Below are 26,593 nucleotides of genomic sequence, written 5' to 3'. Positions count from 1 at the left end.
CTAGATCCACAAAGACACAGCACAGCTCATTCTGACCTTCTCTTTATTTGTCCATCATCAATTGTCGAAGCAAACATTGTATCTGATCGTGTTAAACAGTTAGGATGGCCACTGTCCTCCCTCCTAGACAGCACCACAGGTTTGGCATTAGGACCAAACACCTTTCCACTCTTCATCCTCTTCATAGCTGCCCTCACTTTCTCCTTATTAATCATCTGCACTTCCTGATTCACTATCTTCCATACATACTCCTTCTCTGGCTTTCTTAATTGATGAGCTCCTCAAAATACTCCTTTCATTTTCTCAGCACACTCCTTTCACTTGTTAATACATATCCATCTTATTTCGATCTCTACCCTTAACCATCCTAACCTGCTGCACATCCTTTCCAGCTCAAGCGCTCTGTCTAGCCAATCAATACAAGTCTCTTCTTTCTCTTTCCTTACTATCCAGGTTCATATGCAACTCACCATACAAGTCTTTTCCTGTGCCATCTCTTGCTTTTCTTGCATACACATTTGTCCATAAAAAGGGGGGGAAAAGAAAAAAGTTCAAAAGAAAAGCAACAAATTTGTACTGTCATTTTTCACAAAAGGCCAATAGACCATATAAAAATTAATAACAAAAATTGGGTAAATTGAATGGTTTATACTTATGTTTCAGACCGAATTACCCATTGACCTCAAGTGGGTTGGTCAGGGATAGCCAGTTGGCCAGATGTGGCCAGCAGGTTATACAATACACAGCTTCAGTCAAGTGTAATACAGATTGTTATTATTAAAGTGTTTTATACAACCAATGCTTCTAGTACAAGGAAACTGGCTGGCAGCTTGACAATTGCATTACTGTTCGGAGTCACGGTTATAAAGATGTAAACTTTTTATTTTGTTATTTGTATTCTTAGCTGTCAATACATCTATGACATATTTGCTATCTCAGGCTTTGCACTGACTACTGATTTATCATAAAAGCTATATACAAAAAACTGTCTAATGGGGATTTTGGTTAATTTAATCAGCATGTCATGCAGCTGGTTTACTTGCTATAGGACAGGAGAAGTTAGAGGGAAGCCCGCTAGCGAGCCGTTAGGTTTGCAGAGTCTGTCAACCCAGTGACGGAGTTTTTACCTAAACCTGCATCCTCAAAAATGCCCAATTTTGTACCTGATGTGACTACTTTTTTCCCGCAGCACCAGGTATGGTCTCTTGATATTAAGCTCTCACCATTTCATAGTCTTCTTCCTCTTAGAAACACTACTTGGACTTCTTCATAACAGTATGGTACGGCAGCTGCACCAAGGCGGATAGAGTGAGGCTTCAGAGTGTGATCAAGACAGCACAAAAGATCATCGGCTGCCCTCTCCCCTCCCTGATGGACATTTATTCCTCCCGCTGCCTCAGCAGAGCAGCAAACATTATCAAGGACAGCTCCCACCCTGGTTTCAACATGTTCAGCCTGCTTCCCTCAGGGAAGTGCTACAGGTGCATCAGCACAAAAACCCACAGACTCAAAAACAGTTTCTTCCCCAAAGCCATAACCACCCTGAACTCACACATGCACCGATAACACAGCCCCACTTCCTCTATGGACCACCACTGTGCAATACCAATTCTATGTGCAATAACCCAACTGTATATACACAACACTATTTATTACATATTACTTTTTCTTTTAAACCGGCTTGTATATTTGTACATTTTATATATATATATCTTTTCCCCTCTGTTAATACTGTCCATATGTATATAGCGCTTGTTTCTCATTGCCACTGCATTAGCTAGCTAAATGCCTAACTATCTAGGTCAAAAGGCATGATCTTGTTTGCCCTTTTTACCCATTTCAAAAGCCTTTAAATGGGTAATAACTCAAAACAAGCCCCATATGTCGGGACCAGCCCTGCCACCAGGATGTAAGTACCTGAGTTCCTATCCTATAAAGGTTTCCCAGTGAATGAGGAAAAATAAGTGAAAATATTAAGTTGAGGATAATTGTAAGTATAAATTGTAACTTTATTTTTTTCTCTCAGGTCTTGCTCTTACTCCTGGGTTTTGTTGTGGAGCGTGGAGCGTGAAAACATTGGTGGTGAGGTTACCAGGCTGAGCCCTTTAGCAGTGAGTAGAGGATGAGGATGATGTGAGTGGACCCATGCTGGCAAAAGGTCAATTCAGGACACCTTGGCTCAGGACTTTGAGCACAGAACAAAAAGGATGAAAGAGAAGGTGAAAGGAGAGGTTAGTCCTAATCCCAGACAATTTACACTGTACAGTCTCATTAGTTTAACCCTTACAGGTTCAACCTGCCAACAACCTGCATAAAAAAGGACAGGGATACTTTAACAGTTTTTTACGTTTTAGGGCATCTTCTTTCTTTGAATGCCTTTTATTGAAGGTTTATTTCCTTCTTGGTTTTAGTGGGGGTTTTGTGTTAACAGGATGCTCCTGAGGTACCTCATGCCTGAGCTCTTGCCAGAACTGCAGCATATTGGCTTGGGGCCTCGGACCTTTAAGAAGAGGCAAAGTCCACAAAACACTGATTGCTCTATTTGGATGGATACACCAGCAGACATCAAGTGCAAGGCCGGGGTATTTAGAAATAACAGATTTACTCTGTGTAATTTGTTTGTCTTTACCCACAGAAATGGCTTGAGAGAAAGCAAAAGGGTGAAGCAGAGAAAGACGGTATGTTGCGTTTCCCAAAAAGCGTCCAAGTATAATGCAAGTGGTTATACTTTCATGTCTCTTAAATATTCCCATTTAGCACAGTGTGCATTTTTGCAGTGTGCATTTATTATGTCTTCTAAGACCAGCTCTGTCTGTGGTTTCACAGAGCAACATATAAAGACAACAGTGGTGAAGATGGAGGGCATGCCCTACCTCCAGGCTCCCATGCTGAGCCTTCCATTAGTGAGGAATGGGATGATGATGTGATTGAACCCATGCCAGCGAAAGAGTCAATTCAGGACACTGTGATTCGTGACAGATGACTTTCTTCCTGATGGCCCTCAGCACTCAAGAGCCACGGGACTCTAGACTTTGAGCACCTACTGTACAATAGATTATATGAATTATATTTAAACAGGTCTTTGCTGGTCACTGAAACTGGACTTTAACACACAATAGTTTGTGTCAGTGACTGGACAATATGTTACAAAAGATATTTTAAAGTCATTTAAACAGTTATAAAGCAGCACCCTTCAGAGCTGTCATTTTATTCTAAAATATTTTGGCAATATAGAGAGAAATGAAAACAAGTAGAATGTTTCTCTTGCAGTACATGAGCTTATATTTTCACATTGGACCATGTTTGTACAGGTAACATCTAGATCAACCACATGTGTCTTGCTAAATTTAGTCAGTATAAATAGTGTCAGATCGAATGTCATTTTCAGTTTTTGTGTGTTGAAATTTTGTGTAAAACTCAGATTTTGTACTTAGGGATGGTAGAGGAGAGATGAGAAACAATTTAGCCTAAGTTTTTATGTGTGGGGTTAACGTTTCAATTTTAATTGAGATTTAACTAATTAGATTAATGGCAAAAAAAGCCTATAAAATGTGCATTAATGTTACCTTTGTACATCTGATTTTACTTTATGCTAAGCTTTTTCTGAAAACTGTTGTAAAATGCATTAATATGTAAAAAGTATTTGCTTTTAAGTTGCTTAAACTGGGGGGGAACTGTCACTGTGTTGTGATTTTTTAACAACTCTTTTTTTTAGTAGTGGCAAAGCGTAGTGAAGGCAGTAGTAGTAACGAATGTGGACCTTCAGAGTCGCCATACTTCCATATTTCATTTACGCATGCGTGTGGTGGTTGTCCTGCTAGAGTTTTAACAGTCATCATTTTAAAATATGTCAGAAAAAGGAGAGGTGGATTTGACCGGTGCCAAACAAAACACAGGCGTGTGGCTCGTTAAGGTACGTATACACTCTTTGTAATAACATTAGTTAATGGGATGTACGGTGAGTTACTAATTTAAACACGGCTAAAGCTTACGGTCTGGTAGCTTAGCATCTGCTGCTAAGTTATCTAACGCTGGCTAAGTTTATCATCTGTAAGCTAGCTCGGTTAAACTGGCATAGTACAATATTTTGGGAGCGGAACACACCATAAACAACTGATTTAATGAGATGCTATTACTTAGTCTTTACAGTCTTGGTAAACAACATCCCTAGTTAGAATAATAGCAGTGTAAACAGTGACGGGATGTACATTGCACAAAATGTTAAGCTGTACACGACTAGTTTAGCGATTTAGACCAAAGTATGTGACACATTTGCAAAAGTAACATTTTTTTAATAGTAGGAATGAGTGTAATAATGTTATTGCTTATATTTTGTGCATGTGGACAGTTTAAGTATAAATAATGTTTCTTCTTCCAGGTTCCCAAATACCTTTCTCAACAATGGGCAAAAGCGACAGGCAGAGGAGAAGTCGGAAAGCTCCGGATCTGCAAGTATGTGAAGTAACTGAGCATTAATAAAAGTAGTAGAAGCCAACCTGCAAAGTTTCTTATGTGTGTCATGTGGCGAGGGAATGGGAACTGAGTCTGTGTTGATCAATGGTAGGGGTTATCTGAGGTTAACTACATGTTTAATAGAAACAGTATTTTGGTCATATGCTGTACATTTTGAATATTTTTTTGAAAAGGCCCCTCAATTGTATTTTCTTTTCTTGTTTTTATTTCCAAGGAAAGGAAATCAAGGAAAACCAGAGGTAAGGATTGCTCTGCATCCCAGTACTCTGACATACAGGAATGGGCAGTTTTAGTAAGAGCCAAAACCTCAAATAATCTTGATGTGCTCACAGGTTGTTGCTCACTGTATTGATAATTGGGGAAACAAAATATATAGTTTAAATTTCAATTATTGTTTTGAATTTCATAAGGGTGTTTAAGGATAAAGGTGGATATATACTACCAAGTGAAGGGAGTGTGTTGAGAAGATGGAAGGAGTATTTTGAGGAGCTCATCATTTAAGAAAATCAGAAACAGAAGAGGATGGAGAGAGGACAGTTAATCAATCGGAAAGTACAGAGGATTAGTAAGGAGTAAGTAAGGACAGCTTTGAAGAGAGTGAAGAGTGGAAAAGTAGTTGGTCTTGAGCTACGGAAATGTCTAGAAGAGAAGGCAGTCTACTTTTTGACCAGATTATTTAACACAGTACTAGAGAGAGAGAATATGCCTGAGGACTGGAGAAGAAGTGTAATAATAATGATTTTCAACAACAAGGGTGATGTGCAGAGCTGTAGCAATACCATAAAAATAGGGGGAAAAGTATTTGAAGCTAGGCTAGGTTAAGAAGTGATGATCCATGAACAACAATATGGTTCTATACTGAGAGAAAGCACTACAGAAGTTATCTTTGCTTTGAGTGTGTCGATGGAGAAGTATAGAGAAGGTAAGAAGGAGGGTAGCTATGTCTTTGACAATCTGGAGAAAGCGTATGATAGGTTTCCAAGAGAGAAACTGTGGTACTTTATGAGGAAGTCAAGATGTTACAGGGAAGTAAGTGAGGGTGGTGCAGGGTATGTATGAGGGCAGTGTTCGCGTGTGTGGTAGGAGTGACAGATGGTCTAATCGTGGGGATGTGATTGCATTGTCTCTGAGCCCCCCTTTTTTTGATGTGATGATGAACAGGTTGACAGATGAGCTCAGGCAGGAGTCTCTTTGGACTATGACATTGTGATCTGCAATGAGAGTAGAAAACAGGTGAAACAGAGCCTGGAGAAGTGAACATGTGCACTGGAGAGAAGAGGAAAGAAAATCAATAGAAGCATCATAGAATATGTGTGTGAATGATAGGGTGACAGATGTAACAGTGAAAATCCAAGGAGTATAGGTAGTGATAAGTGTAAATACTTTGGGTACACCATACAAAGCAGTGAACAAAAAGACAGGAGGTGGCAGAGTTAAAAATGTTCACATTTTCATTGGGAGGATTGGAAATGAGTGTATCAAATCCAGTTTTATTGTCATATCACAGATTCAAGTAAAAGTTGGTGAAAAAGTTTATATTGCAGAGCTCTAGCTTAGCAGATCATAATAAAAGAAACACAATAAGATCCAATGTTTTCTATATGTGCAAACAAAAAATAAAAGAGCATATGTCTGGCAACAGAATAATAATAATACTAATAAATCATAAATAAATAGAAACTTCATAATTTGTTCAGCAGCCTGATAGCGATTGGACAATGTCTCTTTTGCATCCAAGTTCATGAGACTGAGGATCCATTTATAGCGTTTTCCAGGCCAGGAGTTCTTACAGGTTTGAACAGGTTGTGGTTAGGGTGGTGACTTGTCTTTAATGATCCATTGGGCTCAGGCAGTACATTGGTGCTCATATATCTCCTGGAGGGAGGGAAACTCAACTTCCATCATCACTCTCTGATGCGTGTCATATTCCTCTACGGTGCAGCTTCCATACCAGATGATACAGCAGGATGATTTCAGTGGAGCTGCTTTACAAAGACCTGAGATTGCTGGGGCTCACACTTAATTGTTTTAAGCACTGGAGGTTGTACAGTGATTATAAGGCCTTTGTTGGGATTCAGAGATTCTTTTATTGCTACCATATAATCTGCCTTATGATAAATGCATTAAGAACATGTTTTACAGCATTATTTTATCAGTAATATTTCTTATAGGGTTCATATTGCATTGAATATGTTTGTCATCACATTCATTCTATTCACAGGTTTAGTTCATTTTATACACATTGCATATCTATGTTGATTTAGAGTTGATGTTCCATCCAAGAGGGTTTTAAGCTTCACTGGTGAGAGTGTCCAGGTGATACATGTTGAGGGAAGATGAGAACATAGCAGGTTAATTGCATGCATGCTTACAATACACATATTAATCTAGTAGCAGGCCTGAGCGAAGGCCCAAGTGTCTTCTGCTTCTTTTTGAGACTTGCTGCAATTCAGTCTACTTAGTGATTGGTGACGAGGGTCAATTATTAGCTCTTAACGATCCCGAAGCTTGAAGTTTATTACCTTAAAAGGCAGGGGTTATAGAAAAGAGAAGTTATATGACTGTTTATAGTTATTAAGATGTACGAGATGTGCTCATGTCTGTAAACAATGTATTTTTGACCTGTATTGACGTGTATGTGTGGGCGTTAATTTTCTATGCTATAAAACCAGCATTCAATGTATTTTTGTCAGAGGAAGACATATGCTGATGGTTCCTCTCCGGTGTTAATAAACTCATCGTTTGATTGCACTTGTCTGGTGCCTCCGTCGTATGTTGTCTGGTCTGCAGTTGATCGATCTCGCTTCACCTTCCTCACTATGTTTTTGGTGTGTAATTACAGATTGTGTTTACCACATTACCTTTGTTTCTTGTGGAGTTGGTTATAGTTTGTAGACCTTGCCATGTTCCTCTTGGTTGCCCATTCTGATGGGCCTCTGGACATCGGCTTGACTGGCTCTGACATCATCAGCCTGAAAGGCAGTGTTGCTGGCAGTGCTGCCTGAACCTTTTATTAAGCTAGGGATACTGGAGGGGATAGGTTTGGACAAGCTTCTTTGAAACAATGTCATTAATGCAAATTCATGTACCTGGAAACTGCATTTCTTGTACTCGGTGGCATCACTTCTGTGAGATCTGTTTACTACCTTATAAGTAGCAACTAGATCCCAAGTGTGTTAATATGTCCTGCTGCTAAAAAGAAAAAATAATGTGATTGACTCTTTACAGGTGTCTTTCACTTTGAATGAAGAGCTGACTGTGATTGACGGTATAGAGGATAAAACGGTGTCTGCACCACGCGAACACCCGTTCACCATGCAGTCAGTGGGAGGTCAGACATTGGCAGTCTTCACAGAGACTTCATCAGGTGACTTTCTGTTTTCATCTATCACTGCTTTTTCTCTGCTTTCAACCTCTTTGCTGCAAGATGAGCTTGACCTAATTGCAATATCAGTTTTCTGTGTTAACTAATACCTCATTAGAATCACAGGTAAGTTGTGATTGGGTGATGGAGACCATTTTGCTACTTGTTGTACAGTTTGCTGTCTTCATGCAGTTTTCCCGTTGCTTGCCCTTTTTTGTCTTTGTGTGATCCGAACTTTTTGTAGACTTTTCCTAGAGTGTCACATTGTCCACAGTCCTAACAGTGGGTATTCACAAGAAGTGTACTCTACATCGTGGATTAGTGGACACTCAGTGGAAAACAGAAAAGTCTTTTGTCTTTATCCAGTTTAATTTGTTTGTCTCTGCGTGTTTCAGTTTCAGCGTTTGATCGTCTGTCATTTGTTGGGGGTTGACATTTTCAGTCCACTGCCAATCAGCACAGACAATTTGGGAATCATTTAATATAGCAGGGACGCTTATCAACACAAATCATTGCTGAATTTGGAGTTGATTTAATTTGTGCATGGGATTGTTTGGCTCAGTTTGAATTTCATCAGTCTTTTGTTCTTTCAGTATAATTAGGTTTTCAATTTTTGCATAATTAATTACTTTGCTATGGATGCTGGTGATCTTGAGCTGCAGCGGTTACTTTGGGACAGCATATTATGTGTCTGTGTGTGCATTTTAGGGCTGCACAATTTAAATGGTTCATTGAGCGAGGCATTAAGTTTGAAGAACTTAGACGTGATCAAGAAGACAGCTCCAAAAGCAGTGAGAGGAAGTCATGAGGTAGTAAAATCTAAACATTTTAGTAGATCAACAGAAAAGATAAGTGTTATGTTTAAATTAGAAAAGTAGTTTGGTAATATTTTCTTATATTTAGTTTCAAATGAGATGCATTTGTGCAGCCCTGCTATGCATATGTATCAGTGGTGGGACAGGGCATCCGTGCTCCGTTGTTGTGCGGCCATGCTTGCTTTGCTCACGCGCACGCATTTGTACTTGCCAGAGATCGTGCCGAGAAGCTTTGTGTAATTAAAAAACATTTTTGGTGTGCGACTAAACCCTGGGTGTGGTTCTTACTGTTCGATCCCTTCCATCCCTCGTATTTTTCATGTTCACCATCCCTCCCTCCCTTCCTGTAGGCCAGTCAGAAGAGAGATCTGATGGCAGCAGCTCAGGTTCGGGGGCAGGGACAGGCCCAGGTGAGTCCTCCGTTTCCCTAGCAAGTGACAAAGTTGCACAAAGCAGCTCATGAAGTCAATGAAGTGATTTAGGAATCAGAATCGAGGGTTTATATTTCTCATCAAGTGAAATTTTTGGTATCACAGTAAAAAGCCATTTACATGCTTTGGAGAATGCCGCTGTGCGCACTGACGATTGCCATGTCTGTCCAGTTGTTGTATTTTTGGCAGTTATTTGACCTGTGTGTGTGTGATAGTGTGTATATCTGTATATCTGCATAATCATTCACCCTACTACTTGTAGTAATAACTTTGTTAAATTAAAAAAAAAAACTTTATAGTGTCAGTTTTCAATAGCACATTTCATTGGTTACTCAAACTCAGTGTTATAAGATATCTTTATTGGCATTGCACAGTCATACATAGTACAATGAAATTGGAAAATTGCCATATCAATTTATCACCATAAAAGATAGAAAACCTGTGTAGAGCTACAGTACCTTAAGGCAATAAATATAACAAAATGTTACAAATAAAATAAAACATAAGTTAACACACAGTTATTAAGTTTAAAGCATGATTTAGACTTCTGGAAGAAATCTACGTAGTAACTTACAACGTAGCAGAAAACTCCTCTTAAACCTACACTGCAACTCAGTTGTGGCAGGTTGTGTTTACAGCGTTGGGATAAAAGCAGTTTCCAGTTGCTTCATAAGTTACAACCTAGATTTCTGCAGACGCATAATTCACATTCATGAGCCTGAGAATCAAAAGTTGTTTTTTTTGTTGTTGTTTTTTTTGTTTTTTGTTTTAAATATTGGAGGAACAAAATAAAACTAACTGAAATTATTTTGTGAGTCTTGTCTAATATACGAATAAAAACTAAACTAAAACAAAGAGATTTCAAACAATAAAAAGTTAACTGATAAAAGAAAATCCATTCAGGAAACTAAACTGTACATAAAACAAAAGGTCAAAATGAAATAAAAATAAAAACAAATTTGAAAATAAAAACTATAAATGCACACATGGTGGTAACTGACTTTGTGTGAACAGACAGCTTGGTCCGAAGAATAAGACCTCAGTAATAGGACTTCAGCACATTTAGATGTAATTCTGAGAATAGTTTAAAGATCTGCACGTGGTGACCTGAGAGGTCTAATCGGGTTATAGACACTTGAGAGCTTTATTAACTATAAGAAGGGTTTTAAAGATAGTTCTGATTGTGATGGAGCTTATTGTCACCATGTAAATGCAAAAGCTCATATTTGAGTGGATTGATGTGCAAAACAAACCTGTCTGATTCAGTGATTGTTTACAGTACAGATGCGTGCATTTTTCTGACTAAAGCAGTAAGTGAAAAACTATTCTGAGCCTTGGTGAACAATTTAAAAACAGTGTTTTTATAGAACTACAAGCACAAGAAATGTGGTGAAGAATTAAGTGTGGCCAAAACACGTGTGCATGTATAAATTCTAATATTTACTAATTGGAAGTGGCAGAGGTTATTGGTACTGGAAGCTTTTTGTTTTTAGTCTGTAGTTTGAGGAATTTTGAGTAAGAGTGGTTGAGCAGCCTTCGGTCTTGTGCACATAAATAGTCTATGGAGCACACAAGATTAGTAGCTTCTTATGGATTTGCATTAGAAAACAGTATGTGCTTTCTACACTGAAAGCCGCTGGCTCGCAGGGCTGAGGTATCAGATAACTAATGGTTTCCTAGAAAACCAGAAAGGAGTTTTGTTAACACTTAAGCTAGGATTATACTCTCCGCATCCACAAGTCACTTTGTTTTGTTTTGGTTTGTTTTCTTAGGGGGGGGGGGCGCAAATGGTCCGCCAAGAAGTTGATTACAATGCATCAACTATGCATGCGCCTGTGCAGTCTCCAGCTGTCCATGTCCGCAAACAAAGGCATTATGCTGGATTCTGCTCTGATATAGTTTCTCATACAGCACCTAGCAAAGGAGAACACTTTGGTTATTGTTATTATTTTTCTTTCTTGTTTCTAAACTGTTTCCACTTATTTGTTTACAGCATTTGTTTCTATCCCTTCTCTCTTCAAATATGCCGTAAATGCAGTGGTGCACATGGACTAAAAGTCTGTATCAAGTTTTTTAATTAGCTGCACTCTCATTCAGATAAAATAACCTTGGAGGGAGTGGTAGTGCAGAGAGCAGAATGCAGGCCTGCTGTCAGTGAAAGCTATATGAGGCTGAAGAGGTGAGCATTTAACACTTAAAGTTACATGAATGAGCGTGGATTGTCTTGTATCAGAATGTCTTAATACTGCATGCATGTGGATGTTTTACTAGAAATTCATCTATATTTGTTACATTTATCTTTTATACTTACCAGGTAAAGTACTTCTCCCTGTCTCTCTAACAGGTTACAAATTGAAGAGTCCTCCAAACCGGCCAGGCTGTCTCAACAGTTGGATAAAGCTGTTACCAACAACTATAAACCTGTGGCCAACCACGATTACAATGTAAGAAACCCTACAGAGAAATCTGTTCTTTTATTATTACACTCACTTTTTTCATTTTTCATGTTAGATTTAGTTCATGCAAGAGACACAATTAACTGATATCTGGCCAAGAATTTGCTTGTTATATTTTACTGCCTTGTTCTTAGTTGTTTTTGACCACATCCTCTAAAGGATTCACACACAAGGTGACCACATGTCCCACTTCACATAGGACTTCCCAGCACGATTATTTCATGCCCCATTAAATATGCATATTTCATCAGTGCCCCATATTTTTGATTTTGAATTGTAAACAAAATACGGGAGATTGGAGTATCACAAATACAGATAAAAGCAGTTAATATCATAGGAAAACCTATTCTCATATTAAAATGCTGTAAACTGGCCCCTAATTATTAATCTTTTCACATGTGTTGACTTTCCATGGAAATAAATGGAAAATGAAGGAAAATGTACTACATTATTTAGAAAATGAGTGCAGATTATAGATATATTATCTCACTTTGCTGTTACATCTTTAGTTTTCTCTGACTAAACTCAAAGGCAGACAGAGGCAAACAAACAGCTGCAGACACACTCTCTGCTACAATACAAGTCAACAAGCTTTGTTTCGACATAGAATATAGAAGATGTGTTATTTTTCACTTTGTGTGACTCTTGCTGTCTAAATCCTTTCAGAACGCATTAAGCAGAACTTCATCTGATAACCAGTTTATCTGTTCATGTACTTTTGGTATTTCCTCTTGGTTCTAGACAGCTTAAGTTGCCTTTCAGAGTAATGAATTTAGCATCAGTTAATTAATCCCTTGAGATCTAATGAATCACTTAAGAGATATTGTGCAGTATTTTCTTATTGAATGTATATAGAAGTTGAGCTGTTGCTATGGGGGGCTAACTTTGAATTCTCAACAAGCAAATTTGCCAAGTCCCACACCTGATCAATTTAGATAATACATGGTCCTTTTGATAGCCCAGAGTATCATCAGTCTCCCATGAGCAGTAATTAGATAATAGATGATTGGTGTTTAGCTGACTTCTGCCTGTTTTTGCTGCAGCGTGAGTATGAGAGGAAGAAGAAGGAGGAGGGCAAGAGAGCCCGAGCTGACAAGCAGCAAGTGTTGGACATGTTGTTTTCTGCTTTTGAGAAGCATCAGTACTACAACATCAAAGACTTAGTGGATATCACCAAGCAGCCTGTGGTAAGACTTGAGGGCTTGGTTATAACTCATTTGAAACAGTACTATTGGCCCAAAAAGTTACATTTACATTTAGCTTTAATTCTCAAGAGTATTATCTCATATTGTTTGTTTTTCTTCTCAGATTTACTTGAAGGAAATCCTGCGTGATATTGGCATCTACAATGTGAAAGGAACACACAAGAACACCTGGGAGCTCAGGCCAGAATACAGGCATTACCAAGGCGAGGAAAAGACTGATGAATAGTTTTTGAATCCAAAGGTCAATACATGCTTTCCACTCAGAGGAGGGATTTCCTCTTGGATCAGAGCTTGGTTTGACCTGGTTTCTCTACATCAGGTCTGAAGATGCACTGGACGATGAGGTGGAGTTTTGCAGTCCCATCTCATTCTGTAGGAACAAAAATAAAGGGCACTATGGAGAAATCAGAGGTTAGGCATTGAAGTATGCACCACCTTTTTCTGATGTGGTTCCCTTTCACAGCTTGAGTGTGCTCATTTAGTGTTTTAAGAAGTAGATGATCTATGACTTGAGGCTGAAAGCAGTGAATCATGTTTTTAAGTGTTTTGTATATCCAGAAATATGGGGTTTAATGTGGAGAGGACAAAAATTTCAGAAGAACAGTGTTACTATTGGTATAGGTTCCACTCAGATTTTTGTGACTTTTTTTACAAGTCAGTTATGATTTTTTTTTGTTTTTTCTTCAATGAAACATGGTTCATCAGTTTTCCACAACACAACAAATTGGATCCACAATTTATTGTGATCTTTACTCCAGGTGTCTTCTTCTTAACCCACCTTTTGTATTATTTTAGGTTGTTTTATATTTGGTCGACTTATGCAATAAAGTGTTTTTTCAATAGAAAACTTATTTTTCATAGCAGCCAGCTTAATACTTGATACAAGAACAAAAGCATAAATGTGAAACCACAGTGAAGGCAAATCAGCATTAACCCATTACACATCCATCACAGCTGCCAGTGTGGTCTTCTACTGTTGTAGCCTGTCTGCTTAAAAGTTCAGCATGCTGTACATCGAGATTCTCTGGTTACAAGTGACCATTTCAGTTACTGTTGTCTTCCTATCACTTCTAAGTAGTCTGGCCATTTTCCTTTTCAGACCTGTAAACCCTAGAGATATTTGTGGAGAATCATCCCACTGGACCAGCAGTTTCACTGTTTGAACTTCAGTAGGTCATCTGCATACCTAAATGCCTCAACTCATTGTTTTGCAATTGGCTGGTTAGGTGTAAAAAGAAAAAAAAAATATATTAATTTGAAGGCAATATGAGCAGAGTACAAACATATTTGTCTTGTTATACAATATTAGAAAGTTGTTTTTTTTTAAAACATTTTCAGAAATATTTTTGGGTTTTTTCTTTTTTTTTGTACTACTTGAACACTAAAGTGGCCATCCAATGAGATGACAGTGCCAGCAGTCGCCCACAGCTCATTTAAATTTGAGATCCCTGCTGTATAGTAATGATTGCTTGAGTGTGGACTGCAGTAATAAAAGGAATTAAGTACATTTACATAAAACTGGTAATAGGTAGTCAGTTTGTGATATTACTCATTACTGACATTACTACCCATATTGAAATTTCCCAGTGATAGGTGGTACCTGACTTTGGGAATGGCTGTGCAGCCACTAGTCTAGTATATTGAAAGAGAATCAACTATAGTTACAATAATCAAAGAAAATTCTTAATTATCACTTTACAGTGACTTACTGATGTACAGTTTTCTGAATTATTGTAGTGTTTTTACAGTATAAAGCCCCTCGAGGCAGGAGTTAAGTGTTGAATACTTTCCCACAGACTTAAACTTTTACATTCACAAAAGTACTCATGAAAATACGGTTGAATAGTTTTATTTAAATTTAAAAAGAAAAAAAAAAAAAAAAAAAAAGGGGGGGCAGGTTTATACAACACAAATCCTGGTGGCAGATGAAGACCAGCTGTAAATGCGGCACTGAAACCACAACATGACAATTACAAACGTGCTCTTTGGTTTCTTTGGCAACAGAGAAAGTGAAGATGTCCCACTGGGCCAAGCTCCATTTGCTTTTCACAATGCGTCCAACCCATTATCTGTAAGAAGGGGTAAAATATTAAATAAAAATATATTAGAAAATGGAAACATCCAACTGCATAAAAATATCAGTGATCCTGCAATAAACAATTTAAAGTAAGATCTCAGCAAAGCTTTCAGTCAACAGTGACCACCACGGTCTGCCTAGAAACCACCACCCTGTAAATCTGTTTTGAAAGCATGTGCAGGTATTAATGTATTTAGTGGGTGAATACTTAAAGCTGTTAAGTCACACCACGTATTCCCATGTGAACCCAACCTTTGACCATTCCTAACAGGCTTAAAATGTATTCCTCTATTCAATCTGTGCTGCTATAAAAATGAAGCATACAGAAAGCGCGAGGAAGGCTCAGTTTAGCATCTCTATGCAAACCCAGAAGCCAAAGAAGTCTGCTTCAGGTCTATCAGTGGATGCAAATTCATGTACAACCCCAGTTAAAACATTTTAAGCGCTCACCAGCATTCCTCGGCTTTTGTCCACAGCTCGTCAGCCTCTCGCAGCTCTGGTTTTATTACACCATGCTTCATACACATCCTTCATACTTCTGAAGGAGGAAAAAAAACAAAACACAATTATACATGATACAGTCTCTTTACAAGAATATGTAATAAAGGTTTTTGTGTGCAGGCATGTTAAAATAAACAGTTTATCCTCCCTTCTTCAATCTGAGACGCCATGGAAAAGGGGCGATCAGAAAGCGCAGGGACATTTAATATTACATCTAAATGTTATGACCCAGGAACTCACAGCAGAGAACCCAGGCTGTCAAAGATGTGGTCCGAGGACAGGCTTGGTCACTTTAACTACTAAACAGTAGCAAAGTCGTTACAATGTAAACTCAATACATACATGTTCGCACACTGCTTGGCAGCTGTCGTCTCAGGTCATGTAAGAACACAGCCACCGGCATCAATAGTGCATCATGCTGCAACACAGCAGTCAGCCGCAGCTGGCTCATACAGGTATTCATCCAGCGGAATGATCTGCTTTTAAAAGTGCAAAAGAGAAGTTAAAAACGCTTTAACACTTAATCAAGGTCAGAACAGGTTTAGTTTAACAGGTTTAGCAGATTTGCGCATGGAAAATGTTAGTTACAAAGCTAGCATTAACATGAGCTAACTAGCAGCAATGGAGCACATCCGGTGCTATGCTAAATCTGGTATCGTTAACGAGCATCCATTAACCCCTCTTAAAATCAGGTCATTCTCATGGCACAAGGCATCTCGGCATTATATTTAGCCCCGTGTTACTGCTCATTTCGCTCACTTAGCCGTTAGTCTGGGGTAAAACTAAGAAGCCGGGATTATTTTGAACAAAATATTTTCGAACTCGTGACACAAAATGGCTCGAGCTCATTTTACACGTGTCCGTTGATTCACCATAAAACTCAACAAGCGTCATTAACTTGGCTTTCTTTAACTCGACAGTGCGCCTGAATATACTTACAGTAGGTCATGTCGGGTAAGGTGAATGAACCGCCAAGGTCACGCATTATAATGTTCACAAAAACCTCCCTTCACTTGTCGCAACACACGAGAGGACAGGCAGCGAAAGGACTGCTCAGAGCTTATCGTCCGGATTATAAAGGATGCCGGTGGCGGCTCATTGTCGCCTCCTTGAGGCCGGTTAGGAACTTGTAATTTGCGCTGTTGCCCCCTGGTGTTCAAAATGGGTCACGGCATGTAATGTCCGAGTGTGCTGCTTTGATATTCACTCCAGCTTCCTTAGAAAATCAAGCGAAGTTAGGCTACTCTTAAAATAATTATCAAAAACTAATTCAAATGAGTTTGAGCACAAACTATTATTAGCTGGCGTTGTATGAGAGATATAGAGTACAGTGAATAAGACAAAATGAAAAATGGCCCTTTCATTAAGTTCAAACATCAAAATGGGGTAAAGACACAAAAAACATAAAAGGATAGGATAGGATAAGGATATATCAAATGCATAGACAGATTTCCATCAAATGTGGAACACAGGGCCAACGCGCATGTGCAAGACGACCCCCTTCTCCCATCATTTTCTGGAGGTGAAACACTTCTTAATTGGACTCCGCGAGTTTAAATGCTCCTCCATCAGCTTCCTGTGGATATATGTGACGACATGGAGGCATCAAAGAAGACTTAAGAGCAGGTAATTTGAGACTTAATTCTAGGATGTTAATTTTTTTTTAATATCTAGCTTACAATAATAATTCGTGCAAACTATTTGTTAAAGACTAGATATATAGATCATGGTATTAAAATAAAAACACCATTTAAATGTGGCAGCTGAATTAAGAACTAACAGCGGGGGTGATGTTGTCTGAATAATGTGCCCCTAATTCAAATGAACATTTAACTTTTTTTCCCCTTCCACAGTCGGTAGACGGTGAAGCAACAGCCCAGCTATGTTCAGAGCAGTTTTTGGAAACAAGAGAGATGGAGGAGGAAAACGAGGGGGGGAAAAGAGCCAGAGGCACTCAGGTAGGAACAAAACCACTGGAAGTACCTGTGAAACAAAAATGAGGCATGCATGCTGAACAATAATACTGCAACTTTTGAGCAGATATTACTTTAACTGACTGCCCCCACCCCAAATTACCAAATATCCCTTTTGTTTGGGGGTCACAATACTGTAAATGGAAAATGTATGTTATGTTGTGCACACTCAGTCTGGTGTTATTTGATGGTAATATTCAGGTTCTCTCTTCTCTTGGGTGATTTAAGTAGAGTCATTTCAATTAGCCTAATTCATCAGTGTGTTCCGTCCTTCACACAGTGTCCCGGTGCTTGAATTTAAAGTGTGTCAGACGAAGTTAGAGTGGGTTAAGCAAACATCCTGACCTACTAAACATGCACTGAACACCAGAAGAATTTGTGAGTGCAGCAGATGTATCTGAGCACTTGTCATGAGGCTGTTGTGTCTCCTGTACATAAGTTCAATGTTCTTTAGGATTCTCTGTCGCAGATGAAATGAAGCTGTTTGTATTTTTATTGTTTTTTTTTTTTTTTTAAAAACTGTGTACACTTGTCAACTCGCTGCAGTAAAGATGTGATTTCAGAGTGTGTTGCGGAGATGCGTAAACATAAGTAGAGCTGGGTATTAGAGCAACCATGTTGCCCATCAATATTTGATAGTGTGCTCCACTGGGTAGAAAGAACAGAGAGGCTGATAGAGAACTGTGTCAGTCTCATTAAAATGATAAAGTGTGTTTACAGTACATTGGCTCTTCTCTGATCATTTGCAGAGAGATGCCACTTTCTGCCTCCTTTAAAGCTTGCCATTAAAAGGCAATGATCGTTCCACACTTTCAGGGATTATGCAACAGCATAATAGATGAATTCATAGATTAGGCAGTGCAATTGTAACTCCTTATTTGGCTAGTGGTAAAACACACTCATTCAAAGAAGAAGGTAGTAAATGGCTTAATTTTGCTACAGGACAAACTATGGCAATGATATATAATCAGGATATAAGTGAGTCTCTCTAATCACATGGCTTTGGGAATTATAATGTCTCTTTAAAGGCTGTAATAAGAGTGGATATGAAAATGATTGAAGTATTAAGAGATAATAACTGTAGCCAGTTTAATGAGCGTGATCCCAATTCTTTAAATAGATGATCTGGCAATGCCAACTTTCCATTACCTCACTGGGAAATATGCCTGGAGAAACGATGTGTTTGCTGTGTCGCAGCCTTCTGTGAGACATATTTAATAGGCTTATCCTCTTCTTGTGATATCCTAGAACTACTGTAACTGCACTAACTCTGCTTTTACCTCAACACCTGCCCACCTCTGTCTTCTCTCTACACCCGCCTATGCGTTCCACGCAGGTGATGAGGTGTATGCCCACAGCACCTTGCAGAGAGGCAGCGGCCAGCGCGCCTCTCACTTCCAGGACCGCGACGGCGGCTGCACCAAAAGCTCGGCAAAACAGAAGAGACTGACCAAGGGCGTGTCCATTTCTTTGCCCTCCTCCCCTCTTCTCCCTCACCAGGCCGACATCGTTCCCTCCCAGTCGTGCAGCAAGTTCCCAGGTGGGTTCACTTGAGATGATCATCCAAACAAAAGCGTGGTCTGGATGTGCTGTATGTAACTGAGAGTGACAAGGAGGTGTGCGTCAGGGACTAGCTGCAAAAAATAACAGCATGCTTTCACGGGTTTGCCTTGATTAGCGGGGATCGTCTGTGCGTTCAGCTGTTCCATACATGTGACAGAAAATCCAAGTGCATACAGACCGTGCCTCCAGGGCCCAAAAGCATGTTGACAGATTGTCAGAGTAAATAATTTAGTGAGATAACTTAAGGCAAGAAACCTCAATTAGGCGGGTCATTTTTGAAATATTGTACTATTTTGGATCAATGTGTAAAATCTTAAGTCACATTTTTGGTCATGATGAAAGAGAAAACAAACCAACCATTAATTTGAGGCCAGCTTATTATCACATGCATCACATCTACTGTTGGCATGACAAACAAAACGTGTTTTTACTTATTCAAACAACAGTGAATTGGGGCACACGTTGGCCGACAGACTGAAATCCATTTCACGTGATCTGTGTTTGATTGTTGCAGAAAAGCATCGTTACATGGCATTGCCTTTTCTCTTGATTCCCATATTTCCTGTCAATCTGTCTCATCAAAGCTTCAATAAACCAAAAATGACAAAAAGTGCAGAAGCAGAATCACCTAACGTGCCCAAGAATGACAGTTAAGTGATAAAGAAATTACGTCCTTTTTCAGTTTGAAGGTTTTAAATATCAGGATATCCTTTTAAAAATGACCTTATCGTTAGCAGATTATAAAATAATTTACACGCAGCAGCAACATGTGTTACACTATGTATTTATTCTTACATAACAAAAAATGAGCCAGACTGCAGGAGCAGTGTGTGAAAAACTAAGTACACCCCATGATTCAGTAGCTTGTAAAACCACTTCTACCAGCAATAACTTGAAGTAATCTTTTTTGGTATGACTTTATCAGGCTCTCACACTGTTGGAGCAATTTTGTCCCACTCTTCTTTACAGCATTGACTCAGTTCATTGAGGTATGTGAGCATTCACTTGCAGACAGCTCTCTTAAGCTCCTGCTGCGGTATTTGTTTGGTTGCAAACTGGGCTTTGACTGGGGCATTGCATCATCTCGATTCTTTTCTTTTTTAAGCGATTCTCTTGGAGATTTGTTGCTGGGCTTGGGATCATTGTCCTGTTGCATGAACCAGTTTCAGTTTTAGCTGTCAGAATGGTTTCACCTTTGACTCTTGAATACTTTGGCGTACAGAAGAGTTCATGGTCAATGACTGCAAGGCGTCCAGGTCCTGTGGCTGCATAGCAAGCCCAAATCATCACCGCTCCATCACCGTGCTTCACAGTTGCTATGAGGTGTTTGTGCTGATATACTGTCTTTGGTTTTCTCCAAACGTGGTGCTGTGATTCATCTCCATGTTGGTCTTATCTGTACAAAGGTGATTGTTCCAAAAGTCTTGTGATTTGTTCATATGTAACTTTGTAAATCTAATCTATGCTGGTATGTGCTTTCTCCTGTAGACCCTTCCCAACAAGTCATGCTTATTTAATCATTTTCTAATTGTACTGTCATGAACTTTAACATTTAACATGCCACCTGAGGGCTGAGATCATGCAGTACTCAGTTTCTCTGAGTGAATTTGTCAGGGATGTCCACTCCTTGAAAGATTGTCCTGCATGTTTTCCACTAGTGGTGTTCGCTGTAGAATAATCGACTTGATGGGCATTTATTTAAGTGCATTTGATAGCAGCACCCGCCACTTACCTTTGTGCTTCCTATGGAAGCACTAAAAGTCTCCTTCACAAGATTGCTGCTGCGTTTTTGCCTTAGTTTATGTTACATAAATAATGACATATTGTAATATTTATGTGATGTTGTTCATCTGAGAATATATTCATCTACTTTACTTACTTCTCATGATATGTAAAACCTTAGAATTTAAAAAAGGTGTAGTTTGTTTTTACGGATTTACTTTTTCAATGTCATTAAAGTTACTCTGTGTGAATAAAAAAACTGTGATTCATATTAAGGTACCACTTAATTACCCGTAAAAAGCTAATGCTCGGTGTATGTAACTTTCAAATTTTCTTTATTGTTTTTGAAAGTTGAGTTGTAGGTCATAAAGCAAAGTGCTTGTATATACTGGTTAATGTCAGGTTTAAGGTGAGCAACTCTGTACGTACAGCATTCTTCATAGTAGGTCAATCAAAAGAAATATTAGAGCACAAATTTTATAGTATCTTATACTGAAATTTCCTTGGTTTGCATATTCCTTTGTGAATTTTAAATATTTTAAAGCTTATAAATACATGAAACAAGGAGTAAATATTTTCAGTAGTAATAATCTTAAAAAAAAAACCCTTCATGTTCTGCGATATTTTCCATACATGAATCCATCTAAATTCGCTGCATGAAAGAAAGTTAACTTTACATTTACTAACCTTAGAGAGAACACCAGGTGGCAGTGTGCTGCAGTAAGTACAGCCATTCAGAAAAAGGTGCTATTGCATTTCATTGCATGCAGCACTGCCTTGTTTTCCCACCCGAGCAAATATGAGAATGAAAATTGCAGTAAGTGAAAAAATATATCTAAATCTATATTAGAGTGTAATGGCTTTGGTGATCAAATATTGAACAGTATGTTAGACTTCCGAGTGTTTCCGAGTTGATTCACATGTGTGATTCAAACACTAAGAAGCCTTGAGTATTAAAAAAAACCATGTCAGTGTTCACAAACATCTCATCCTCAAACGGGCTCCAGTGCTGAAGAATCTGCACCTCAAAAAACCCTGAGATGTTGCATAAAGTGAGACACACCCACACACATCAGAGTGCACCACTGTCCCTACCACACACACACACACACACATTTGTGGTGTTAATATATTATAGATATCCGCCCACAGTCCAGTGAATGTTGCACTGTTTGTATGCATGGCTTACACTGTGTACATTCTTCTTTATACTCATGGGACACAATTCAAATTCTGCACCACAGATCTCATCTGAGGAGGCTTAATTTCTCTCTCTCTCTCTGTGTCTCTCTCTCGCCCTCCCTCTCTCTCACTTTCTTTCATATCCCTCCCTACCTCCACCCTCAATCCCTCCCACCCTGCCTGCTCTCCCTCCCTCCCTCCCTCCCTCCCTCCCTCTCCCTTCTGCCTCTTTGCTGTGGCCAAAGGACGGGTAAGGAGGCTGGAGTATGTGGATGGCTCTTCCAGCGCGAGAGAGCCACTCGTCTTTGCCTCATGCCGTGGCAAGGCAGACCACAGAGGTGAGAACGGGAGCGTGTGGGCGTGGGTATAGCATCGTCGTGTGTGTTTTGTTTTTTTGGCAGGTATTGATCAGTGGAGCTGAATGAGAATAGGGCTATAGGTGAGAGAGAATGAATGAGAAAGAGATTCAAGAGAAAATGAGGGCAGGTTAATTACATCTAAAAGGCTTTGCTGAGTTTTTTTTCCTCTGTCAGATGTATATAAGGACAGTGGTGCCTATGTCATTTTCATGGGATGGCTGAGAGTGGATTTGTTTTACCCCAGTTTCTCTTGAGTCGTCGCCCTGACTTCTCTTTATGTTGCTTTACACAGTTAAGGTTAGATGAAAGCAATAATGGTGTAAACACGGACCTCTCTGCCAGCTTTCTCTGTGTTTCTGGCCAGAGGGCTACCCTTGGGCTAAACAGATTTCACGAGGCATCTTCCATCCTGGTTGCCAGGCACCTCTCAGCTTCCCGTTTCCAATGGCAACTGCTAGGTGGTTTGATGAATAGAACTGGACATTCGGTGTGTCCTCATGTTACTCCAGATTGGATCTCAGTGCACTGCTGACTAAATGCAAAGTTTTCCCTCCTCCCCCCTCGCCGAAATACACATCCTGCCTAAGTCTTCAGCAGATGCCCAAGCTGTGAAAAAAGTACCAACAAAGGCTACACTAAGAAAGGCTGTAACTGGGGCACCTTCCAAAACAAAACAAAACAAAAAGCAGACAAAAAAAGACCACACTTAATTCTCAGAACTGACCCTTTCCTCTCAGGGTTTGACTTGTGTTTTGTACACAATTTGTTTGTCTGTAAGAGTGATGTAGTGTCTTTAAAACGTGAGAGTGAGCCAGAAAGAGAACGACTGAGTGGACTGAATGTGATGTCTAAACGAAAAGATGTTTGCGAGGAGGAGTGAGCTGTTCCTGTAATCCGTGATGTCCTGTCATCCTGTTTATATGCCTACTCAATATGCATGTTACTCAGCTGATAACAGCACACAGATGAGGTGCGAGAATGAACGAATGTATCGCTCGTCCGGGTAAAGCGTAGAGACGCGAAAACTGTTTACTTGCTGAAGTAAGCACGGACCTTAAAGGAGCAGGGGTTGGAGGTCAGAGCATAGGGGAGCCTTAAACAGTGATAAATGAATGCTGCACATGGCCTTTGTCAGCCAGTCTCTAGGAAAGACAGTGCAGGCAGAGCCGAGGCACTCCTTCTTTCTGCTCCAGAGTCGACGCCGAGCTCATTGAAATTCACAACCCGTCTCTTAACCGAGAGCACCTGGCAGGCGTGAGCACGGGCAAACTCACAACCTCACACAACCTCTCGCTGCTGCTGCGTCAACCCGGGGACTGGAAAGCCACTGTCTGTGCATCCGTAATCAGTGCAGCTGGGGCTGCGCTGACCTGTGGATGCATACAATTCTTGCAGTCCACTGCCTGATGCTGCTGGGTGGGAAGCTCTAAAAGGGAGTTGCGCTCAATCTGCAGCATCGGTTTGTCGGTGGCTTCATTTGGCCTGCTGTGTTTTTTCATGCTTGTTAATCCCTGTGTCCTGAATGTGTGTATGCTCCAGACCTCCACGTGGAGCCACAGCCTGGCTCCTCCCTCTCTAACCAGGAACTAATGACCAGACTATGCTTCTTATTGGGAGAAACAACGCCCGGTACTGCTAGCTCTCCTATGGAGGACAGGAGGGAAAAGAAGGTAAGGCCACATATTGATTAACCGGCCCCATACTGCCATGGCATAGAAAAGGAGAATGGATGGTTTAAAAGAAAAACAACTTTCGATTGCCGTCACAATCCTCTTTAAACATTTGAATCAAGCTTATTAAAGATAATTAGACTGCATTTTAAAATGCAGTTGCACAGAACTCATTGTATACTGTGTGTGTGCTCAGTGCATAATTAGTTTAACCTCTCTGTATGAAGAGTTATTGTTTGCACGAATGTATTTCCATCTTTATGCCTTTGCATGCTTCAGCCATGGCCCATTTTCGCAGCCTCATTCCACCACCTGAGCTCCAGATTCAGTCAGTTTCACAGAGATAGCAAAGCTCATATGAGGAATGTGGGTTGTCCTGGCTAAGATAGATGAGGCTTTGGTATAAAGGGAATAACAGTGAGCTGTTTAAACTCTGCTGCCTTGTCTCCATACATTCTCTGTGTTGCAGAAAGGTTGCATCAGTAATGAAGAGACCTGAAATGCACGTGATCAAATGAAAGGATAAAAGACTGCTTTTTGTTTTTTGTGCCCGTTTTTTAAAGTAAATGTTAATTCAAACATTTTTCACTTCTCGCTCCCTCAACTGGTAAAAAGCTATGAATTTTTATATGATATAGATATGTATTTTTAAAGACCAGTGGAGAAACTCAATAGATTAAAACCATTCATTAAAATGTACGAGTTAGAACCAAAAGCCCTTTGACAACGTAAAGAAAAACGTCACAGTCTGTCTTATATAATGTAACTCACCGCAGTGCTGCTGTAGTGATGTGCACTTGCTATTTTGTGTGCATGTGTGTTTTCTGTTCTCTCAAAAGGTGAGTTTAAAAGTTGAAGGCTTTTTTATTGATGGGTATGATAGAACATTTGGTTTTATTATTACATCCATTTTTTCCACTATTAACCCCTTAATGTCTAATATATCATATTTTATACATTTCATACAGTTTTTCTTACTTCTGCATCATAAATATGATTTTTTTTTTCCTAACAGGAAAACTTAAATAAATTCCACAATACGTTTTTAAACGATAAACTGCAGAAAAATGCTGAATGTAACAAATATATTACAAATTAAAACTCCTATATTTGAGGTTTAATTAACACTCAATTTTCAAAAAAAAAAAAAAATAAATAGAAATTTCTGGCAAGTATTTCATGGTGCAGGCTTTAAAGGGTTAAATACTTACTTCCTGTGTTATAGTTCCTGCATTGGCAAGTATGCAAAGTCAGGTCTGAGTATCTTGAATTTACTCATCAGAGGGGAAATAGGCGGAAACGGACTTAAAAAAAAGCTGTGTGTGTTCGAAAAGCGAGTATAATACTTGCCTTTTTCGATTCTCTTCTGTTTTGCTGTGCTTTAACTCTTTACACGTAATTCCTGTCCAGTGCGCTATGCAAAAACAAGCCAGTCAGCTTTCATCACATTAACAGCTACTTAAAATTTAGGTGTGCCGTTTTAATCAGTAACATTGTTTAAAAGCCAGATGCCGTGATTTTTTGCACTTTTTTGTCTTTGCTCTGTGTGGTACATTGCAAAAAACCCCAGAGCGTGGTAAATTCTGAATGTCTGCAGTGATTGATTTTAGTTTTGACGACAGCCAGTCATCTTTAGAAAAAAGAAAAACTGGGAAATGACAGCAAGGATGAAAATAACTGGAATTATCTTTTCAATTCCCATCTGCATGCACGCTCAAACATATTCACTCACTATTGCAAATAACGCTGCGCAAGAAGGCCAACAGTGTCACGAGGAGTGAAGTGCTGTTAAAAGGTTTGAAATTGGCACTGCTAATTTACTCCACTTTCAACATAGAGGAATTTCACTTAAACATGCTCAAATATCGTTCTGCAGAGCCTTTTTTTCCACCTTTATGTATGGCTTAACTTTTTCTAACCCTTTCTCTTCTCTGTTTTTTTTTTCCCAGTATGATTCCTCTGCTCAGGGGGGGAGTCCCAGCTCCACCCTGACCTGCAGCACAGCCTCACCCTGCTCAGAGAGCCCCTCGTCCACCCTGAGCACCAGTGCGGGAGGCCAGTCTTTGCCTCAGCCTTTACCCTTACCTTCTCCCCACTGTGGCTCTAGCAGCAGTCCCAGTGGAACCCTCTCTAGCCCTGCATCCAGCCCAGCCCCTTGCCCTCCTTGTGGACTCATGACTGGGAGCAGCCCAGGGCCTCCATCTCAAAGCCCCACCTCAACGTTGGAGAGCAAGGATAGTGGAATTATAGGTGAGAGCTGCTGCTGCTCTGTGTCTCCAGATGGTATCTGTTCATATTGCATGACTTCGAATTGTGTTTTTTCTTCTTCTTTTTTTTTACACATAGTGACGCACGTCCAACACAGATGCCTAGTCGTGCATCATCAGAAGTTAAAAAAAAAAAGAGTTAGCTAAACAAACATGGAATATAATATGGAATCAGGGGAATGAAATATGACTCTTCTGGTGTTTGCCACACCTTCCTACACTCTGAAAGTTAGGGAGATGCAACATCACTATCTATGTAAAATGTGCACCTCCACCCCACAGCCAGTTTCTCTGTTTGTCTGTGCCACTTCAGCCTTCAGGCTTCAGCTCCCTCCTGTCAAAACTGGGACACTGCTGTCTTTGTTGCTTACGGGTCTGATTCTCCCAAAATAGGACACTTTTTTTCTCTTTAAATAGAGTTTGTATTTATAGTTGAACACAAAAAGGTAGAGGGCTCATCAAGTACAATGAAACTTATTGATTGATGACTTGTGAGTAAAAAAAAGGATATATTTCATTGTAGATTGAGTAAATG

At 39.6% G+C, this 26,593-nt stretch overlaps 2 protein-coding genes, 1 long non-coding RNA gene and 1 other non-coding gene across 6 annotated transcripts; 2 read left to right on the top strand and 2 right to left on the bottom strand.

The window, feature by feature from the left end:
* Nucleotides 1–3,760: 3,760 nt before the first annotated feature.
* gtf2f2a (general transcription factor IIF, polypeptide 2a) lies at nt 3,761–13,595 on the top strand. 2 transcript variants are annotated; one of them, XM_031728918.2, is made up of 9 exons: nt 3,761–3,913; nt 4,379–4,452; nt 4,688–4,712; nt 7,702–7,840; nt 9,003–9,062; nt 11,181–11,262; nt 11,428–11,527; nt 12,583–12,726; nt 12,848–13,595. In XM_031728918.2, exons 1-9 carry the CDS (start codon nt 3,848–3,850, stop codon nt 12,968–12,970), a joined length of 813 nt encoding a protein of 270 aa, XP_031584778.1. In that variant the 5' UTR covers nt 3,761–3,847; the 3' UTR covers nt 12,971–13,595. The 2 variants fall into 2 exon arrangements, with proteins under 2 accessions (XP_031584778.1, XP_031584779.1); XM_031728919.2 differs by lacking the exon at nt 9,003–9,062.
* Nucleotides 13,596–14,635: 1,040 nt separating this feature from the next.
* LOC116311742 lies at nt 14,636–16,416 on the bottom strand. 2 transcript variants are annotated; one of them, XR_004198822.2, is made up of 4 exons: nt 16,262–16,416; nt 15,665–15,801; nt 15,272–15,359; nt 14,636–14,813 (listed from the first exon to the last, which is right to left on the bottom strand). It is a non-coding gene; the product is annotated as an uncharacterized LOC116311742 (long non-coding RNA). The 2 variants fall into 2 exon arrangements; XR_004198821.2 differs by having other exon boundaries at nt 15,665–15,798; nt 16,262–16,412.
* Nucleotides 15,098–15,231, bottom strand: LOC116311745. The gene has a single exon (XR_004198824.1). It is a non-coding gene; the product is annotated as a small nucleolar RNA SNORA31 (small nucleolar RNA).
* Nucleotides 16,417–16,882: 466 nt separating the features above from the next.
* Nucleotides 16,883–26,451, top strand: LOC120440493 (protein TANC1-like). The gene is made up of 7 exons (XM_039613148.1): nt 16,883–16,948; nt 17,176–17,280; nt 18,632–18,835; nt 22,008–22,100; nt 23,661–23,791; nt 25,741–26,041; nt 26,372–26,451. The coding sequence occupies exons 2-7, from the start codon at nt 17,205–17,207 to the stop codon at nt 26,449–26,451; spliced, it is 885 nt and encodes a 294-aa protein (XP_039469082.1). The 5' UTR covers nt 16,883–16,948; nt 17,176–17,204.
* The last annotated feature ends 142 nt before the right edge of the window (nt 26,452–26,593 follow it).

The sequence above is a fragment of the Oreochromis aureus genome, linkage group 1 (assembly GCF_013358895.1).
Source record: "Oreochromis aureus strain Israel breed Guangdong linkage group 1, ZZ_aureus, whole genome shotgun sequence".
NCBI lineage: Eukaryota > Metazoa > Chordata > Actinopteri > Cichliformes > Cichlidae > Oreochromis > Oreochromis aureus.
This window is presented reverse-complemented; position numbering and strand designations above follow the sequence as displayed.

Excerpts from the sequence above, each read along its gene's own strand:
- gtf2f2a (XM_031728918.2), top strand. The coding sequence starts at position 3,848 with ATGTCAGAAAAAGGAGAGGTGGATTTGACCGGTGCCAAACAAAACACA. Across the intron at positions 7,841-9,002 it reads CTTCACAGAGACTTCATCAG|GCCAGTCAGAAGAGAGATCT; the intron begins GTGACTTTCTGT and ends CCCTTCCTGTAG. Across the intron at positions 11,263-11,427 it reads AGCTATATGAGGCTGAAGAG|GTTACAAATTGAAGAGTCCT; the intron begins GTGAGCATTTAA and ends TCTCTCTAACAG.
- LOC120440493 (XM_039613148.1), top strand. The coding sequence starts at position 17,205 with ATGTTCAGAGCAGTTTTTGGAAACAAGAGAGATGGAGGAGGAAAACGA. Across the intron at positions 17,281-18,631 it reads AAAGAGCCAGAGGCACTCAG|GTGATGAGGTGTATGCCCAC; the intron begins GTAGGAACAAAA and ends CGTTCCACGCAG. Across the intron at positions 23,792-25,740 it reads AGGACAGGAGGGAAAAGAAG|TATGATTCCTCTGCTCAGGG; the intron begins GTAAGGCCACAT and ends TTTTTTTCCCAG.